Source organism: Coturnix japonica, chromosome 3 (genome assembly GCF_001577835.2).
Source record: "Coturnix japonica isolate 7356 chromosome 3, Coturnix japonica 2.1, whole genome shotgun sequence".
Taxonomy (NCBI): Eukaryota; Metazoa; Chordata; class Aves; order Galliformes; family Phasianidae; genus Coturnix; species Coturnix japonica.
In genome coordinates this window covers 43,368,067-43,389,202 of record NC_029518.1, presented here as the reverse complement: position 1 = coordinate 43,389,202, position 21,136 = coordinate 43,368,067, and the positions used below count along the sequence as shown (strand labels likewise).

The following is a 21,136-nucleotide window of genomic DNA, read 5'->3' as shown; positions in this document are numbered from 1 at the left end:
GCCGGGGGGGGGGGAGCGCCGGGCGCGCAAGGGCGGCCGGGAGCTGCCCATATCCGGGAAGCCGTCCGCGGCGGAGACACCGACAAAATGGCGGCGCCGAACTGAGAGGGCCGTGCCGGACGGAGCGAGCGGCCGCGGCGGGCAGCGCGGAGGGACGCGGCGGTCGTCGCCGCGAGGGCGGGGCCGGGACGCTGCCGCTGCCGCCCTCTGGCCGCAGGTAGGTCGGTGGAGGAGGGAGCGGGAAGCCGAGGCCTGGCTTCGGCGCGGGGACGGCCGCGAGCTCTCCGCTCTCCGCCCACACGGCTCCGCCGGGCCGCTCTTCCCCTCCGTTCCCCGGGAGGCGGCGGGGTGACTGCCGGCCGCCGCCAGGAGCGCCCGGGGAGCGTCCGTCCGCCCGCGGGAAGAGCCGCGTCCCGCTGGAGGAGATAACGGGGCGGGCTGGGAGTGCCGTGTGCCCGGCTGTGCCGAGCGCCCTGTGCGCGGGGCTCTGCTCGGCTGCGGGCACACGGCGCTGGCAGCGCGTCCTTGGGCGGGCGGCTCGATGGATGTAAGAATCGCTGCCTTTTGTTGGTTTGAATCGAGCGCCTGCAAACTGAAGTTGATGGCTCCCAAATTCTTGCGTTGGTTTGGTTTTCCAAGCGGCCGAGTCTTGATTGAGATCACAAATAAGTTACTGCATCCAGGGGATGGAGCTGGAACCAAAGTCGGCTTACAGCTTGGTTCAAAGTCTGTTAGATATACAGTGTGACAGGTTTGCTGGAAAGCTGTGTGTTGCTTTTTTTTGTTTTTGAGCTAGTTTAGGGAATTAGGGAGCTTCAGTAGTGAAAGTAGTAGTAACAAACAGGTGTATCATTTGGGTTTAGGGACACACGAGGGCAAAGGGGAATTCCTGCTGTAGGGAACCTGCTTTAGCAGAGGGTTGCACAGTGTCCAGAGGTCCCTACCAAGCACTGCAGCGCTGTGATTCTGTGGGTACGTGTCATTTCCCTTGGGTGCAGTCAGCTCTTTCTGGTTAGAGGTGAATGACTCTGATCGATCTCTTACTGAGTAGTTAAAACGTTCTTGTTTTACAGTGTATACAGATGTCTCCTCCAGGAGGTGACCTGAAGTTCAGGTGTAGCCAATGTAACGCTTGCTTTCTCTGATTTGTGAAACTGGGGAACGGGTTTAGTTGGCTTTATAAGCAGTTAAGACTGCTGTTTCACATAGGAAATCTAACATTACTCAGTACTGCTGTCAAAAGAAACAACCCACCAAAAAGTGACTGTGCTCTCAGACTGCAGGAGAAAACTTCAATATCAACACCAAACTGTCTTCATTCAAAGTTCTGTACCTACCACAGAGCAAGGAAAGTTTGGGTGCAGTTGTAGCACTGAAGGTTTAAGCAGCTTCATTCAAGGAATTACAGTATAAAGTGATTTGTCAAGGCAAATGGCATTGGGTGGTGGCCCTTCTTGTTTCTTCTTGCAAGGCTGGCTTGCGTCTTTCTATAAGCTTTTAAGTTTCATTCATGTATGTGTAGCATGCGTGTGCCACCCGTGTAATTTGTATGGGTATCAGAAGGCTCTTTTTCCTATTAGCGACTTGCCATATATCTTCCTCAGTTGTTGAATCGCTAATTGGTTTATGGCAGTGCAAATATCACAGAAGTGAAACCGGGGTAAAGAAAGAGCGGCTTTTATGTGGGCTGTATGGAACTCCTTAGACGTGTTTAATTCGGATGTCTGTCATGAGAAACACCTACATTGTACCTCGAGAAAAATGACATTTGCGAGCATCTGGAACCTCAAAAAGAATCCTGCAGGAAACTGGGAAGGCAAAATTTGAGCTTGTTAAGAAACGCAAATGAGAAAAATAAGAACATTTTCATGTTGCTTCTGTTGGGTGTCGCACTGTGGTATAGGAGCAGTATCAGTTAAGCTCTATCATTCTTACAGTTGCCTGCAAAGACAGTGCTAAAAAATGTATTTTTTGTGTATTATACTGTCTTTAGTTTGTGATCTGCCTCTGCAGAGCGGTACAGACTGCGGAAGGTTTATTCCAGGATACTCCGAAGAGGCAGAAGCTGTGTAACCTCACAGAGTATCACGTTAATTTCTATAGCTCTACCATAGTGGTTACAGTACACGCTGATGAACAGCACAAAGGCAGAAACTTTAGTCCATTTTGGAGCGCAGAGTTCTTTCCCTGATGAGTCAGGCCCTTCAAAACGCAGGAGTTATTTGTTTTTGGCAGGATTTTCTCTTTTCCTTACCAAATGTCACAGTTATGTTCGCAGTGAATTTAATGCTTGAGTTGTTAAACGATATTGCAGTAAGAAAGTTTTGGTGTTCTTTTATCCTCTTGCACTCATCTCTATATTAAATTAAATAAATAATATATTTTATTAAAGGACTGTTAGGAACCCAGCAAAGCTGCTAGTTTGGGTTATATAAAGACTCCCTGTAGATTTTGGGTAACATATCTTTCTAACTGTGAAGGCAGCACTGCATGTCAATGTTTTATTGCTGCTAGTGCTGCTCTTTGAGCTTTTTTGCCAATGGATGTGTAATGCGATTTTTGTTTTGTTCCCTTCACAGGATATCTGCTTTGGATTGTGGCACGTGTCAGCACTACAAGAATCACGGTTCAGCAGCGAACAGTCGCTGCCTTCACGTGTTCTGAAACCACCAACCGGACTTCTTGGAGTTTTGCATTAGCACGAATCCTTGGTGAAGGTTGCATATATACATGTTTTCATGAAGAGAAGTGAGAAACCAGAAGGTTATAGACAGATGAGGCCTAAGACTTTTCCTGCCAGTAACTATACTGGCAGCAGCCAGCAGATGCTACAGGAAATACGAGAGAGCCTCAGGAATTTACCAAAACCCTCAGATGCTGCTAAAGCTGATCTCAGCATGGGGAAGATGTCATCTGAAGATCCTCGACAAGGTCGAAATCCCCCCAAATTTGTAACATATCATAAAGTTTTGCAAGAGATAAGAAACTCGCTGCTGCCCTTTGCAAATGAAACTACTTCAGCTGTCAAAGGAACGTCAGAAGTTAATCGACAAATGCTGCAAGACTTACAAGCTGCTGGCTTTGATGAGGTGAAGTATTTAATGTTCAGGCTTTAGTGTTCTAAAAACTGTCAGAGTGTGTTGGATGAGGTGTTGGTCATGGAATGTTTAAACAGCATATGATGGGCAAAATAGCTTTGAAATCTGGCAGAGTTCTAATTAGAACTTAATGAAGCTGGGATGAAGAAGGGGAACAGATTTAAAGAGGCATTTTTCATTTTTTTGCACCATTTTCAGTGTGTTCTTACATGGTAGGGGTTGTTTTAATTCTGTAAATCGTTTTAGAGAGAGGTGGACACTTCAGAACATGGATTTTGCCTTTGATACTCAACAGGATTTTAAATTGTGCACAACTAAAATACGCTGATAGTATGGCCATCCTAAAGTGATAGGCAATAGCACGTATTTCAGGAACAAATTTTAATGGCCTTCTCACATCTGTTATTAGAAAGCCAGTGAGGGAAAAATGTTCTGTGATGCTTTGGTATTCACAGGGAGGTTAGGTTAAGGGGAGCGAATATCTCCAAAGCTACGGACAACATTTCTCTGTAGTTAATCAGCACTTGAAAGGGATACTGGAAGAATTTCATGCAAAAAGTTGTCTGTTGACATAAATAGCCTCTGCATCAGTACCGTACACTAGGCACGCTCCCAAAACATCTAAAGTATTCACAGACAAAGTCTGATTTGGAATGAGGTTGGTGATTTCCATTCGGTCTTTGGTTGGATCGTTGCTTAGCCAGGCACTTACTACAGACTGGTTAATGGTGCTGTGGGAAAGATAGGCAGTACTTCTTCCTCCTAAAAGAAAATAGGGAAGACAGGCAGATCAGTTTATAAAGAAGGGGAACATTTCTCCACTGTTTACAATTAGAAGTTACAAACAATCAAGCAGTCCTTATGAGTGTGAAATGTAACTATTAAGTCAGTATCGTATCATCAACTAAAATCCCACACAACACGAAGGGATCTGGTTTCATTCAGGAACAGTTCTCCAGCCGTGACTTTGAAGTTTACAAGAAGGTAAATTCATAATTCTACTATCATGGCCTCAAGTTGCGCCAGGGCAAGTTTAGGTTGGATATTAGGAAGAACTTCTTTACAGAAAGGGTGGTTAGGTACTGGAATAGGCTCCCCAGAGAGGTGGTTGAATCGCCATCCCTGGATGTGTTTAAGAGCCGTTTGGATGTGGTACTCGGGGATATGATTTAGTGGAAGGTTTTTAGAGTTAGGGTACTGGTTAGGCTGCGGTTGGACTTGATGATCTTTTCCAACCTGGGTAATTCTGTCAATTGGCATTTCCTCAGTAATGTCCCAGAATCAGGTGCTGCTTGTGGAAAAAAATGCACTTTCCTCCGGCTTGCCCAAATGCAAAGATTAAGCTGGATTTGCAGTAAGAATGGAAGGGTTTTATAATGACAAATGATTTTATAATGATTTGTTCCTTATCTGTGGTTTGCTGCTGGAGTGGTTTTGGTTTTTACAATAGATTAGCTCTCGTATCCATTTTTACAGAATGGGTCTCCAGTCAGTTTCACAAGCTGTGGGATGGTTTGTGGCTGGATAGTAAACTAGAAAACCATCTCAAGTTGGTATTTCTGTTGGAGCCTTTGTGTCTTGAAGCCTTTTGCTCTCCAACCTTTTGTTCTTGGATGCAATCAAGTTGAAATGTTGCAGGTGTAAGTGTCTCATGAAGAAGCTGTGAGATCAAATGTTGTAACTTCTTGATCTAGCAATGTACACCTGATCTGTAAGCATCAGGGCTATCTTGTTTTATATATATATATGTGTGTGTGTGTGTGTATGTATACTTTTCTGTTTTGTTCATTTTGTTATCATTTCTGAAGGCTGCGTATTTTGTACATTTGCAGTGCCAAAAACATACAGATGTAATGGAAGTATAAATGTGGGTTTGAATTTGAAATTGATACTGACCTCCTCCCTTCTGAGCCCTCCTCCCTTCCGAGCCCTTTTGGATTTCCCATTGATTTCACTGGCAGATGAATCATAGAATGGCTTGGCCTGGGAGGGGACCATAAAGATCATCCAGTTCCAGCCCTCCTGCCATATACTGCTGTAATTTGGTGACTTGTTCGAAAATAATGTGAACTGAAATGATGGCTTTGGTATGACAAAGTATGGCCATAACAGATCACTGGAAGGCAGAGCGGTTAATTAAAGGGAGTCACTCTGTATATTTTTTTCACATTCTAAGTCAACTGCAAAATACCATTCAATAAAAATGGGAGAGGAGTGCCTGACTGTTTCGATCGCCTGTTTCTTGACCTCAGTCTCATTCAAGTCCAGAGAAACACCGCGGATCTATGATGCATTTTCCATTGACAAACCTGGGATTGCTCATCTGATCAAAGCTTTTCTTTGGATCTCTTGAGGACGCAGCAAATCCCCACCACAAAAGTAACAGGATTTCTGATGATACTGTGATATTTACTAGTGAAAAATACTTGAGGAGAAGCTAAAGGATATTTGTTGATATTCCAGGTTGAAGAAAAATGAGCAAATGCCAAAATACTGAAACACATCTGAATATCTTTTATAGAATAAATTAAGTTAGGTGGGAGCTCTAGCTGTTATCTGAGTAATGCATATAGCAAATAAATACCTAGACAGACAAACTATAAGAATAGCATGGTGACACAGTTAATATCAGAATATAGTTGTTTTTTCAGAAGATGCAGGCTGTTAATTTCTTTGGAGGATCTGTTGTGGAGAAAACATTGTCATCTTATATTTAAGATGATCGAGAGAAGTCATTATGTACTTTTGTAAAATTACTGGAGGATATTTGGCTAAATTCTTGTGATTTTTATTATTCTTGCCATTTTGAGTAACTTTTTGTATTTAATTTTCCCTGTAGGATATGGTTATACAAGCCCTCAGACAAACTAACAACCGTAGTATAGAAGCAGCCATCGAATTTATTAGTAAAATGAGCTACCAGGATCCTCGTCGGGAGCAGATGGTTGCAGCTGCAGCAAGACCTGTAAATGCAGGTATGAAACCACCAGGTAGGTGCATCTGTGGCACTTCAACTCATTAACTGTGTTCTTACTGGTGAAAAATACAAAATAGCAAATTAGAACCTAGCACTCTCTGTCGTGTGCTCAGAGTAGAAGAGAGGAGGTGCTGAGATACAGGATTTTGCTTTGAAGATTATTTGTGAAGTGTATAATAGAATTCTTCTGAAACATGAGTGTCTTTGGTGTGAATTTAAGACTTGTTTTTAAAATATCTGATTGCTTTTAGCATTTTGTCTAAGTATTAGAAGCATGGAATCACCAAGGTTGGAAAAGATCTCCAAGATCATCCAGTCCACCCATCACCAATATTTCCTTCTAACCTGTGTCCCTCAGTACAATGCCTAAACAATATCCTTGTATATCCTTTTGCAAGGCCAGGTTGGACGGGGCCCTGGGCAATCTGGGCAATCTGATCTAGTAAATGTGTGTGTTTGGTGGCCCTGCCAGGCAGGGGGGTTGGAACTACATGATCCCTGAGGTCCCTTCCAACCCGGGTCATTCTGTGATTCTGTGTATTATATCCGAGGAATGATACTCAGATCTCAGTCATTTTTACCCCTAGTTGTTGTGATACTTGTATTTTTTTCTGTCATGTGCCATTTAGGAATCAGTGAACTTTTGTTGACTTAAAGTTGAATGCTCAACTTTATTCAACAGTCGACTCTGAAGATGTTTTAAATCCACAGTATAGGTGTGAGGGGAAAAAATGGTAAATCAAGAGCAGCAACATACAGCATTTATTCTCAGCCTGTGATGCAGAACTAGTTGGTGCTTGTCTGAAGCAGCTAGCTAAATGCTATTACTGAGCTATAATTTTCATTATTACTCGCAAAGTTATCATAGTTAGCATGTTCTTTTTCTGAACTGATAGAAATGCTCTTTTATCTTTTGTAAAAGCAGGGACTGTGCAGCAGTCAGTTAACCGCAAGCAGAGCTGGAAGGGTTCTAAGGAATCCTTAGTTCCTCAGAGGCACGGCCCTTCCCTGGCGGATGGAGTAGTTTATCGCTCGGAAAGTCCCAGCTCTCAGCCTGATGTAGGAAGGCCGCTATCTGGATCTGGCATTGCAGCGTTTGCTCAGGCTCACCCTGGCAATGGACAAAGAGTGAACCCCCCGCCACTCCCCCAGATCAGGAGCGTCACGCCACCTCCTCCACCTCCTCGAGGGCAGACACCCCCTCCCAGAGGAACCACGCCACCACCGCCTTCCTGGGAACCGAACGCTCAGACAAAGCGTTACTCTGGGAACATGGAATATGTCATCACCCGTATTTCTCCAGTGCCACCAGGTGCATGGCAGGACAGTTATCCACCTCCGCCGATGAATCCGCCACCCATGAATTCTTCCACTCAGGGTCAGAGAGCCATGAGTGCTGTCCCCATTGGAAGGCAACCAATAATCATGCAGAGTTCTGCCAACAGCAAGTTTAGCTTTCCCTCAGGAAGGGCTGGAATGCAAAATGGTAATTGTCCAGCAGACTTCATAGTTCACCAGAACGTTGTGTCTGGGAACTCAGTCAGTCGCCAGCCACTTCCATACCCCATGAACTCAGCTAATAGGCAGAGTCCGACGGCACTACAGATGCAGGCAGGGGGATCTGCTCCCCCTTCAGCATACACCAATGGGAATCTTCCTTCAACAATGTTGGTGCCAAATAGAAATAGTCACAACATGGAACTTTATAATACGAATGTAGCTGGAATACCTGCATCCTGGTCACAGCCTCCACCCGTGCAGCCACAGTCATCACCTGGCAATGGGCATGAAATCCCTGCATGGCAACCCAACCTTCCAGCACGGTCAAATTCTTTCAACAACCATCATGGAAATAGACAGGGTCACGCTAGCAGCTCTCAACCTTCAGCCACTACGGTAACTGCTATCACGCCAGCTCCTATTCAGCAGCCAGTGAAAAGTATGCGTGTGTTAAAGCCAGAGCTGCAGACTGCATTAGCACCAACTCACCCTTCCTGGATGCCACAACCAGTACAAACCATTCCGCCCATTCCCTTCTCCGAGGGTCCATCTTCAAACATGGCTGTTATGCCACCTGTGGCAGAGGCTCCAAATTACCAGGGTCCACCCCCACCTTATCCCAAACACTTATTACACCAGAGTCCATCTGTCCATCCTTACGAGACTGGACCCAAGCTTAACAAAGAGGAACCACCCATTTCATCTAAGGAGGAAGAGAATGAAAAGAATTATGAATGTGTTGATTCAGCAGACAAAGAAAAGAAACAAATTACAACATCGCCCGTTCCTGTTAGAAAAAATAAGAAAGATGAAGAACGGCGAGAGTCTCGTATTCAAAGCTACTCCCCTCAGGCTTTTAAGTTCTTCATGGAGCAGCATGTGGAGAATATACTTAAGTCACATCAGCAGCGTTTACATCGGAAGAAACAACTGGAGAATGAAATGATGCGGGTAAACCCTTTCTCATAAGTTTTTGACTAGAATTGTCTTTATGTTAGGACACGTAGTACGGATGCACAGAACACGGTGGTACAGCATGGTGCTGAGGGCTGGCTTTAGTTTTTCGTATTTCAGATGTGGCAGTTTCTTTATTACTTTGCTTACATACTTCATTGTCTTCTTAGAAATCAGTTTAGTGACATATGGTTTCTGTGTGTCTAAACACAGCTCATAATTGGTAAAGCAGAAGCAGCAGAATTTCTGTATGAACTGAGATTTAACTACTTGGCTTATCGCTTATTTTATGGATTCTGTTTAATCCTGATTTTTTTTGAGTGAGCTCTGTGCAATGTTTTAATGGTTTGTATATACGTGTATAAGCAAACATTGCAGGGGCGAGTTGGTTCGCTTTTTATATAATCACTTGAACAGTGGTATCTTTTACAGCTTGTTCCCACTAAGATGGTTTTTGACATTCCTACCTTAAAAAAAGAAAAAACATAAAAAAGTGTATATTTCTAAAATATCTTCTATAATTCAGACTCTAAGGGTGTCTGTTCAAACAAGGTGTAACTCAGTGGGGTGATAACAAACACACACCTGCAAGAATATATAGAAGCAATTTCTTTGCACTTACTTGAAGTCAGTTCTGTTCCCGAGATTTCGTGTTCTGTGAAACTAAAAGTGTTAAAGAAGCAGGTGATGTGTGTATGTGTAATTTCAGAAGTGAAAATCATGAGAAGTAGATTATCGAGACCCGCAGAAATGAAGACTTGAGATGCATTTTATATATTCTTAGCAGCTGTAGTTGAAAATTGGACGTAATTGTGATGTGCCTTTTACAAATGTACTTGGCTAATGCTTTCTTGAAATGCTGCTTTATTTTATTGAAGTGTTTACTCTTTGAAAGTTCCTTCTGTAAGCTATAGTGTTTTATGTTTGGTTAATCATAAGACATGTGAATGTTAGCAACATTTCCTGAAGTTCTTTCTAGATCTTTATTCTTAGTTTTCTCTCTTTCCTTTTCACTTCCACTAACAGCTGATTTAAACTGTTAAGGTGTGGGAAGCTTTCCTGAACTCTGTAGCCTCCATCCCTGTGTAGGCAAGTAAGATTTTTGGAGCAACAGTATTTATTATTAAAGAGTAGCATGATCCCTTTTTAGAGGTCTTTGCATGCAATCCTGCATCAAAATTAAGCATGTATTTTATTTTGACTATTTTTGAGTACTGAAAAGTAAGATTATAACTCATGTTGATTTGCAAACTTCACTTTCCCTCCTTCCTGTGTTGTTCCGTAGTATCAGAATCATGTCTTACTTAAGCGAAGACACTGATTGTAAGCTTTCTTGAATGTTTTCTGTGTACATTTAAAGCACATAAGTGAATGTCTTTTTTTTTTTATGTGACATATTTATAATTTTGATCAATATTTATAATATTGATGCTAGATTAAAAGTTGGGATGTTTGATTGCAGACTGAAGCAGGGGAAATGCAGTATTACACTGCGGCAAGACTCTCCTCTTTCATCAGGTTAAAGGACAGAATTTCCACAATAGTGAAGTATATTTGAGGTCTTTGTGAGAAGGGGAAAGGGTAGTTAGTTCACTGCATATTGTTAGGATCACAGAATGACCCGGGTTGGAAAGGACCTCAAGGATCATGTAGTCCCAACCCCCCTGCCTGGCAGGGCCACCAAACATACACATTTACTAGATCAGGTTGCCCAGGGCCCCGTCCAACCTGGCCTTGAACACCTCCAAGGACAGGGCATCCACAACCTCCCTGGGCAGCCTGTGCCAGGGCCTAACCACTCTCCTAGTGAAGAGAAAGTTAGTAAGTTTAAGAGGGTTAAACAGGTATCAATCCCCCTATTTTCTTCTCCTTGGTAGGAATTTTGAAAATCAAAAAAGAGGACAGAATGTATCTTAGCAGAAATATCTGCCTTCAGTAGATGCTGTATTTCTAGGATAGGTGATGCGTTTGTATTCTCTCGGCCCTTTTGGGGGAACTGAGTGGAGGTCTGTCAGAAATAATTTAAATGGGTAAATTTACTTCCCTTACACTTGCGCTCAAGTATTATGCTGGATATCTCTGCCGCAGAAAGGAGCTTAAGTAGTTGTGATCTAAGGCACGGATGAGAAGGAAGTAAAATGAGAGTAAGTGGTGTGATATTGTATAGCAGTTCAAAAGACTTGTGCCTGATGCCGAATAGAAGTTACAGGAGGTGTGAGTATGTCTGTGTTTGTGCACATGACAAAAGTAGTTAATTGTTGGTAAATGCCGTAGCTGAGAAAACTTGTAGGAGATTGCTGCAATGCAGGGGGAGGTCAGTTTGTGATGAACGCTGATGTTAATGAATTGCATAGGAAAAAGTGAAGGCTGCATTTGGGTGAATAGGTGTCAAATTAGGCTACGTAATTTGGATTTTGCAAGAAAATTGTTAGAATGCAACAATGACAAAGCAACAGGAATTTTGGAGACTGTTTTTTGTATGTCTCACAGTGATTAACTCCCTCCTAGTGTTCTGTTCCCTTCTGGGCCCTTTTCTTTGCTAGTTTTCTAACTGACCAGTGGCATTCTGTTTGTGTACAAGTGGAGCTGCCCTGAAGCAGACTTAATGGTGCAGGGGGCACTTGAGAAGCTGACACTGTGTTGTCTGAACTTTAAAAAATGTCTTCTTGATGTTTTGAGTTCTCAGAGATGCCTTCTTCTGCATTGAACTGTACCTTAAGCACATTCATTCGCAGAAAGCTTGAGATACTCTCTCTCTTTTCAAGGCCACTGTATTGGTATTCCTACAGTAACACAGAGGTCAGTTGTGCGCTTTGGCTGTGCTTGTGGTAGGGAGTTGAACATATTTCCCATATCTAATCAGAAGCCAGCTCTGTGTAGCTCTAACTACCGCTTTTCTGATGTTGATGAAAAAATTTTTCTCTGATTTGAGACAGCCTTCCCTATTTACATCTTATTGCTATTCATGGTAAAACTGTGGTGGTCTTTTTTGTGCTTGTAAGAAAATGTCTGTGATTCTCACTGTGGGATTTTTGTTTTGTTTTTGTTTTCATGATTGATATCTGATGTATTGAAGGCATTATAAGATACTGAGTGATACCTAATGGGTCTTTTAACCACTCCTTTTCTTTTTTTCCTCAATCACATATAATGTTTTGTCACAAGTTGAATTTACAGTTGGGCAAAGCGTAGGAGTGAGCTGTTAACAGGCAGTTCATACACGCCTGGACTGGTGGTTATCTAATCCTGGTGGTGGCCTTGCAGTAGTGTGGCACAGATAGTAACTTAAGCATTGTAGTGTTAGGGGATAGAAGTTGCAACATCTGGTATCAAGCATCTGTAAAATATTGTGACACTAGGAAATTGAAAACTTGTGCTGAGTTACTGTTGTTATGTTTACGGGGTTCCAATTTATGCCATGTTCCATTTTATGATTGGAGCGTCCAGGAACTAAAAAAGGAGGAAGTAATCTGTAGGTTGCACTGGCAGATCAGTGCTGTTGGCTGGCAGTCTCAAGCCAGATGGGCAGAAAAACAATTGAAATACTATAAAAAAAAGGAACATAAAAAATGTTGAAAGTGTTTACAGAAAACGAAAGAGAGAATGAGCATAAAACCCTGTGGCAGTAACATCACAAAGGAAATAACGTAACAATTTGAAGAGATAGTTTTCTCGTGTTGAAACCAAAACGAAGAGATATTCTGATAGCAGGGCCTGAAATTCTCCTCAGTAGGAGCTATTGGAACGCTTCAAAGGAATTGAAGCCAGAAAAACACCAGTAGGAGGAACCTGGGTTGGAATACGATGAGAATGCTTAGTGTGGTTATAGTAGATAAGGGTTTCTGTGCTTTAGGCAGTGAGTTTCACGTGGTTTGTGAGTATTTCAGCTGTCAGAGTGTGAGTGGTATTGACCGAACGCCAGGTATGTTCATTCAAGATAGCGATACTTGCTGGGAAATGACAGTGGGTGGAGGAGTGAGCCAATTCCAAGAAACTGTTCTGTCCAGCTTGTAGCAGAGGGAATGTGATGGAGGCCCTGTTAGAGACAGGTGGAACTTGTGGTAGGGAGGGAAGGCCTGGGATTGTGGTGGAGGTGTGCCCTGGGGGTTGGGCGGGCAATAGGAAACAGTGCCAAGGTTTAAGGTTCTACCTGGTGTAGATAGACATGAGCGTGGGAGTGCTGTATCCCCTCCTGTAACTGAGATTATGCTGATGTGGCCAGGACGATTGGTAACACTGCTTCAACTAGAGTAGAGTGTAGAAGCCTTACCACTGCAGCTCCTTAGTTAGCTCTTGGTGGGTTACTGCTTCTCTGCATGTCTTGGCTGGTTTTTGCTCTGCATGAAGAATCAGGGAGACAGTTAGTGCACATTGTTATTCCGATTAATAAAAACCGGGGCAGGTAATACTTAACAGTATTTTGTAAAACATTTCACAAAGGAGATAATTATTCCTATTTTTTAGGAGGAGGAGCTGAGGAACAAAGACATGAAGTAAGATTAAAAGGATCTTCTTAGTCTCACATAAATAAGTATTTAGTTTATTTTGCTTGAGTCTTGTCATGATATGAAGATCACCTAGAACTAAGACAGTTCACTCTTCAAATGTAATTCTGTTTTGCTGCACAGGTTGGATTGTCACCAGAAGCCCGAGATCAAATGAGGAAAATTCTCTACCAGAAGGAATCCAACTACAACAGGCTTAAAAGGGCCAAAATGGACAAATCTATGTTTGTAAAAATTAAAACCCTGGGAGTTGGTGCATTTGGAGAAGTTTGCCTAGCAAGAAAAGTGGATACTAAGGCTTTATATGCAACAAAAACTCTGAGAAAAAAAGATGTGTTGCTTAGAAATCAAGTTGCCCACGTTAAAGCTGAGCGGGATATCCTTGCAGAAGCTGATAATGAATGGGTGGTTCGTCTGTACTATTCATTCCAAGATAAGGACAATTTGTACTTTGTAATGGACTACATTCCTGGAGGTGATATGATGAGTCTCCTAATTAGAATGGGTGTCTTTCCGGAAAATCTGGCACGGTTCTACACAGCAGAACTGACCTGTGCAGTTGAAAGTGTTCATAAAATGGGCTTCATCCACAGAGATATTAAACCTGACAATATTTTGATAGATCGTGACGGTCATATTAAATTGACTGACTTTGGACTCTGTACAGGTTTTCGATGGACCCATGATTCAAAATACTACCAGAGTGGTAAGAGAAATATAAAACTTGTTGTTGGAATGTTATTCTTTTGAAGAAATTAAATAATGAGTTAAAAGATGGCTGCAACATTACCAACATAAATGTTAAAGCATCTAACAGTGTTTCTACACACCATTCAAATTGCAGAGCACAATGTTTAGGGAGCCTTTCTGAGTGTAGGTAGGCACTGATTCCTTAAGAGAGAAGCAATAAACTGTGGTGCTGAAAATTTGTTCCATTACTACCTCCTGAAACTTGGAGAGAAAAGATGTAGTGGCATAATTGCATAGATAACAACTCTAACTCTATTTGGAAGGTAGGGCTGATGTTTTAGATTGATCGTTCTTGGAAAATCTGCTGAATGTCTTTGCAGCTGTTGATTTCTTTTGAAACCCTTCTTGATGACTTAAAACAGTGGTTTGAAAAAAGAGGAAAGAAAAACAATTCCATGAGTGATAAAATATAGATTATATATTAATCGAAAATTAACTTTTTAATTCTTGGAGGTTTCTTTTTATTTGAAAAAGTACCTTTGAGTTACTGTTAGACCAGGCTACTTTGGAGTCTCTCAAGAGAAAGCAGAAGTGTTTGTGTTATTCCATATTAGAGATTGAAACTGATGTCTTGGAAGGCTTAAAACCTGATTGATTTTTATCTTTTTGGTAATTAGCATCAATTGATGCTTTAAATGTTGTTTTTCTCTCTGTGTAAGAGCAAAAACAATATACATGCTGTACAGTCAGTATGGTTATGTTAAGAAAAAACTTAAGAATCAAACTTTCTCATAATTATGCTAAAAAGTAACTTCTCAGGTGTGGATTGTATTATAAGCAAAAAGTCAAAATCCTGATGTTTTAAAACATTTCAGATATTTTTCTTGAGTAGTGAAATAGTTTCTATTTTGTAATAAAAATATAATAAATGAAGAGAATTTCATTCTAGTTGAGCTCTGAAATCGCCTTTCTCAATTTTGGCATTATTCTCACACACTTGCAGGTGATCACGCACGTCAGGACAGCATGGATTTCAGCAATGAATGGGGTGACCCAGCGAACTGCAGGTGTGGAGATCGGCTGAAGCCACTCGAACGTAGGGCTGCACGTCAGCACCAGCGCTGTCTGGCCCATTCCCTTGTTGGCACACCTAATTATATTGCACCAGAAGTGCTGCTACGAACAGGTAATGCGTTTATTTTTATTTTTTTATCACAAACTTTCTGCAACGTAACTGGCATTCAGGTAGCAGCTTCACATTTCTTACATGAGTGCTTTTCCCAAGTGTGTATCTTGAGTATTAATATGGAAATCTTAAATGTATTGAATAGAATTATCTTGTGAACTTGCAGGATTAAATGCATGCTGAAGCTTTGAGTACTTCTTTTTCCTTCAGGTTACACACAGCTGTGTGACTGGTGGAGTGTTGGAGTCATTCTCTTTGAAATGTTAGTGGGCCAGCCTCCTTTCCTGGCACAAACACCTCTGGAAACACAAATGAAGGTAATTTTAAACATCTCATGGTAGCAGGTAGAAAAAGCTGAAAAAACAGAGTTGCAGTGGACATGATGCTTTTAATTTATAATGGAATCAAAGGGGATTTTTTTTGAGAGTGCTGCTCTTTTTAAGGATGTTAAGAGCTAGCAGGATTCTAAATGTTATAGTGGTGCTCTGCTTATTTTGTAAGGGGACTTCAAGAATCACATTTGTGTATTTTATCTGGTTATGCTGCAGTTGTAACAAGTAAAATCACGTTTCATTTCTCAGCCTTCCTCTATAACTAGAAGTATGTGCAGGAAGTTATTAATTCCACTTTCTTCTCATTTTCCAGCAATCTGAGTGGTGTTCTTCTACCACTGAACTTCCATGCTCACTTATCTGCAGAAGATTTCTTTTTTGCAATATCTGCAGGTGCTCAGCATGTGAGAATGGAGGAGTGTGTCTGCTTAGGGTTGCTGGCAGCTCAGAGCTGTTGGTTTTTCCCTTTCCAACCTCACCTGGTTGAGAGACTACAAGGCTAATGCGTTATTCTGCAGTGCCATTTTAATGTAACAGCATTCAACTCCCATAGTTGGCCCGAATGTACTTCTGTATTGATGTGTAACTTCAAATTTGTTGGTCTTTACAATAGGTGAAATAATTCATTCATCTCACCTTCTTTGAAGATTGTAGGCCCTGTTAAGCACCGGTTGTTTTTTTTTATGATATCTTGTGTGTTTATGGCAGGCATATTCCATGCCAGACTCTAGTTCAGATCTGGGCTGTGAACAAACTTTATCTGAATTGTGCCAAATTTTCACACAAAGTGTTCTTTCTGCTTCTGGAAAAGCAGCTTCACATTTGCCCCCATTAGTCTGAAGGCATTACTTCTGTTGAGTGACTTTTTTAATTTTCACAGGGGATTTTCTTTTTTCTGGAGTTGTAAATAAAATAACGCATCTTCTTACTTTAAAGGTTATCAACTGGCAAACTTCCCTTCATATTCCACCTCAAGCTAAGCTGACTCCGGAGGCCTCTGACCTTATTATTAAGCTATGCCGAGGGCCAGAAGATCGTTTAGGCAAAAACGGTGCAGATGAAATAAAAGCTCATCCATTTTTTAAAACTATTGATTTTTCGAGCGACCTGCGGCGGCAGTCAGCTTTCTACATTCCCAAAATCGCTCATCCTACGGACACGTCAAACTTTGATCCAGTCGATCCAGATAAATTGTGGAGTGATGATGATAAGGAAGGAAACGTGAATGATACGCTTAACGGATGGTACAAAAATGGAAAACATCCTGAACATGCTTTTTATGAGTTCACATTCCGAAGGTTTTTTGATGACAATGGCTACCCATACAACAATCCAAAGCCCATTGAGTATGAGTATAGTAGTTCGCAGAACTCAGACCAGCAGTCTGATGATGAAGAACAAGCAGGTAGAGGGGTTCAAAATCGTGACCTAGTTTATGTTTAGTAGAGGAGTGAACACTAAATAAACAGTTTATTTTGCAGCTGATGTTTTTGAGAAGTGTTTTCTCTGAACAGAATTGAGAGAAGATCGCTAGGGTGAATATATGCATGTTATTTTAAACACTAAGTTGTCTTCATTTTTCCATCTTTGTACATTTTGTTTCCCCCAAAATCCAGGAAATTCCTTTTCAAAAATTAATTTATTCCAACATTGTTAATTGTTTAATTTAGAAGAGATTTGATGTTAGGTGAAAAAAATTATCACTTGAATTTTATCATTGATCTCTGTACTCTAAGTACTTAAAATAGGAAGTAGTGATTTATTTTTTTCCACCCTGAAATGATGCCTGATATCTATTTGTACATATACTAAATAATTTTTAAAAAACAAGTCTTTGTTTCAATTTTTTTTTTAATGACAGCTCTTCCTTCGCATTGACCAAATATAAAAGTAACTTGACACTAATAAAGCTATCTGATGAGTTTGGCAGCCCCCTCCTCCCCTTCCCTGTACCCTCACTGCTCACTGTATTTAGTTGTATTTATTCAGTGCTGGGGAAAACTGAGCCATCTTATCTAGTGAAACATTTCCAGCTGCTGTGGCAGTGGCGTAGTTCTCAGCTTTCAAACAGGAAAGAGTCTTGGCTATACTATCATTATGAAGTGATAAAGCATTAGAACTGGTCTTTTATTAAATACTTAATTGAATTTGACATTAGTGATGCTTTTAGTATGTGAGTGGCGCTCGGAGCAGGGGTCCTCACTCAGAAACAACTTGATTGTCTCATGTCATCAGTTCTCTTAAGGTTTTGAGAGGAAGCAAGCTTTGGGAAAAATACTTTTTGAAATCTAGTTTAAATTTTTCCAACAAACTGTAAAGTGCATTTTAAAAATATGGCCTTAGTTGGAATTTCTAGTTTGAAAACTACATTTTAGAATAGTTTATTTATTATAGGTTTGAAATAGTAATGAGAGAAGAGCAGAAAGTATGGTTTTTCAGAGTTCTTGTAGAGGTTAGTTGCATTTGCTTTTAACGGGTTTCCTCCTAGTGACGCTGGCAGAGAGAAATACCATGCACCCATCTATCTGAGCTGTTAGTTTTCCTCGGTACGTTTTCAGCGGTTCATCTTTTCACAGCCCGGTTCAGATAAGGACTAGTAACCTGTGTCTGTCTGCTGTATGTTGTGCGTTCCTATTTCACAACTTCCCTCAGTGGGTGAGCAGGTGTCCCTTTGGCCTCGTGCTGGGAGGGCAGTGAGCCCTGCTGAGGTTGCCAGGAGCAGGAAGCCAGGCAACCCTGTGAAAAAAATTCCCTGAGACAACACCTGGAGTTTCAGGTGAGAGGCAGAAAGAATTACGCTTTTATCTTATTTTTATCGTGTGCCCCGGTGGCGCAGTGGTAGCAATGCCGCGTTGCAACACCGGGGCCCGGGTTCGAATCCCCCTGTGGCGCAAGTGGTAGAAGTGCCGCTCTGCTACACAGAGGCTCAAATCCCGGGGGTTGGACTCGATGATCTTTAAGGTCCCTTCCAACCCGCACGAGACTATTACCTATATTACCTATTTCTCTCCATCTTGCTCTATTCTATGAATTTAACACAGCAGTAAAGAAAATGCACTATTTTAGTAAACTTCATTCCTTTTTAAATCCATCCTTCTTAGAATTGAATTCCAATAACTTGTTAAAGTGTACCTGTGTAGTGTTGGTGCTCTCTTAAGTTATTATTTTGTGCCACTGCATTGTCCTTGTGACTATTCTTGCAGCAAACTTCAGTTACTAATTCAGTTTTCTCACTAAGTTGGTCTAAGAAATTCTCATGTGCTTTCAGCCACTTGTTGCCTTTCTGTGCTCCAATTCAGTACATGGTTTTGTGTCAGTGCAACCATTTACAATGTTAATTGTTTGCTTGGCATAAAAACAGTCTTTAGCATCTGGAGGGTTGTTGTAGTGCATGTTCATTGAAGTGAACCAGCGTGGTCCAAAAAATGGCTTATGTTGGCATAACTGAGGGAGGAGTGGATTGCAGGGATGGCAGCATGGAAACTTCATAAACAGGCTTTGTCATATGAGAAGGGATTCTTTTAAATTCACCCATCTCCTTAGAAGTGCCTAGAATTAGAAGATGCTTTAAAAATCAGAAAAACCAATGCTTTTCATAACCGAGTAGTTATTCTCTACAGTGAAAATGGGCTGTAGCTTAATAAAACAAATCACGTTTTGTTCAGCTGTTCTGCAACTGTTGGAAACGGAACAGCTTTGAAGATTGATTTCTTTTAGTTTGATTATTATAAAATGGCTGCAGCGTGTAGCTACTCCATTTTATGTAAAAAAGATGGTTTCCAGTGTAAATAAACTTTTAAAGGTTATCCTCTTTCATAGTAAGTATCCCAGTAAAACTGGTCTACTTTGCTTGGAGTAAAGTATAATATATTACTAGTTAAAGGTAACTTAATGAAACCTACCATTTGTGAAGTTTGCAGAGAAAATAATGTCAGTTCTTCATTATTAAATTGACTGTTAAAATTGCTTTTTTTTTTTTTTATCTGAGTATACTTCTCTTTTGCTTGCTTTATATTATGTTATTATATTCCTATTTAATGTTGCAACTGGTCTCTAGCTAGGGAGTTTAAAATAGAAAAACAAGCCCCCAATTACAAAAACCCAAAAGGGTCGTGCAAGGCACCGCCATTCTGTATGAGCAAAAATGATGGCTTTTGTTAAAAGAAATGGAGTGCAAATAGTGAAATACTGAATATTGTTTTACCATTTCAAAACAAACATAGAGCTCACGTTTTTAGACTTTGGTAGATACTTTTGGCATTTTCTGTTCCCTTGTGTTAGAAGTTGTAGTGTTCCTTGTCTGAATTTTGCCATCTGTACGCTAAATGTTTCTTTGCAAAAATGCAGTGTGTTTCAGTCCACGTTCTTCTCTGAGAAGAAAAAGTTGCTTATGTAATGATGGTGCAACTCCAACATACTATGCCTTACCCATGTTTGAAACGTCACGTTTCACACACTTTGAGTCTATTGAGATTCTTCTGGCTGCTGCTTAAAACATGGGTGTTTCACTGGCTACTCATCATGGGGATTGGTTTATACTGGCAGTAGAGAAACCAGCAGCTGTGGAATTATGCAGTGAGTTTTAGTTCAGATTACTTTTCTCTCTGTAAAGCATGAAAATAAATTTCTCATGTGTATCCTTGTATACATATAAATTGTATTTATAAGATATTCTATAATCATATACTGTATTGTAAATACTATTTGATATTCAGTGGCATTCTATCCTAGGGCAGGCCCTCTTGCTGTATCTTTTCTATCCTCAGTTTGTAATAGACTCTATAGAATATATGGCTAGGACACCACTGAGGCTGACTTGCCTTCTGCTGTTGCAAAGCTCTAAGCTGTGAGTGGGAATGATTTAGTTTCATTTAATATTGTTTAGCTGATAGGCGGTGCAGTGGGTGGGTTCTTAGAAGTTGCTGCTGTCACTGAAGATACAGTTAGGCATTGGTTTCAGATGTCTTTGGCATTTCAGATCAGACCTTTTAATGTTTGCTTTAGTTCAGCCAAAGCAAAAAGATGTTAAATTGGGTCAATGTGATAGTCAAACATTTGAATGCCTTAAGATGCTCTTGATAAAGGCACTATTCAAGTTTACTGATTTATATATATCTATATAGGCACATATATAGATATATTGTGTGTATATGTGTATATAAATAATGTCTTTTTTTGTATTATAAACATTCTTCTGATTGTCACAGTTCCTTTGGATCTTCAATTAAATACATAGACCACTGCACAATTCTGCTCAAGCATATTATTTATTATATGAGTGAACCTTGCTAGCCCCAGTCTGGGCGCTGTGAGCAGGGGGTTGTATTGACACAACACTACGCTTCATGTAAAGTTACAGCAGAACAGGAGACTTCTAGAACGTGTGGGCAGTATAACTGTCAGCTTGTAGTAATCAATTACACTCATTCAGAGTTTAGAAACTGGTTCTGTTCTCAGAAGCAGTTACTGTAGCGTGACACCTTCTGGGGTAGTGAAAAGTACAAGAATACAGTCACTGAAGACCAGCTTTCCGTTTTGGTTAATCAGATGAAATGTACACAGCAGTCATCCAAATGCAGTTGTTTGTTTTGTTGCTTTCTTTCCATTTTCTCTCCCCAGAATCCCCCCCTACTACAACAGATTTACTGATGAATAAAAGAAGTGTTTGTAACCTGTTCACAAAAGCATCCAATTTGCTGTTCAAGAGCTGAATTCGCTGGTGCTTTCCCTGCATTCTGCTGCCACTTCCATCATGATCATTAAAACGTTATTTATTATGCATAGATATTCCTACTCTGAAGTGATGCACCCTACTTCAGCTTTTATGTTTTGTTCCTTTCACGTTTAAGACAATCTGAAGAGCTGTAGGCAGTCACAATGCAATTAATAGGTAT

The 21,136-nt window shown here is 40.9% G+C and overlaps 1 protein-coding gene across 4 annotated transcripts; it reads left to right on the top strand.

Annotated features, from left to right (window-relative positions):
* Window positions 1-57: 57 nt before the first annotated feature.
* On the top strand, window positions 58-20,487 carry LATS1 (large tumor suppressor kinase 1). 4 transcript variants are annotated; one of them, XM_015858093.2, is made up of 8 exons: window positions 58-217; window positions 2,580-3,089; window positions 5,938-6,073; window positions 7,001-8,526; window positions 13,158-13,740; window positions 14,728-14,910; window positions 15,121-15,227; window positions 16,179-20,487. In XM_015858093.2, the coding sequence occupies exons 2-8, from the start codon at window positions 2,739-2,741 to the stop codon at window positions 16,683-16,685; spliced, it is 3,393 nt and encodes a 1,130-aa protein (XP_015713579.1). In that variant the 5' UTR covers window positions 58-217; window positions 2,580-2,738; the 3' UTR covers window positions 16,686-20,487. The 4 variants fall into 4 exon arrangements, with proteins under 4 accessions (XP_015713579.1, XP_015713578.1, XP_015713577.1 ...); XM_015858092.2 differs by having other exon boundaries at window positions 6,998-8,526; XM_015858091.2 differs by having other exon boundaries at window positions 5,938-6,088.
* The last annotated feature ends 649 nt before the right edge of the window (window positions 20,488-21,136 follow it).

Coding starts and splice junctions, on each gene's coding strand:
- LATS1 (XM_015858090.2), top strand. CDS start 2,739: ATGAAGAGAAGTGAGAAACCAGAAGGTTATAGACAGATGAGGCCTAAG. Junction 3,090..5,937: donor AAGCTGCTGGCTTTGATGAG/GTGAAGTATTTA, acceptor TTTTCCCTGTAG/GATATGGTTATACAAGCCCT. Junction 6,089..6,997: donor TGCAGGTATGAAACCACCAG/GTAGGTGCATCT, acceptor CTTTTGTAAAAG/CAGGGACTGTGCAGCAGTCA.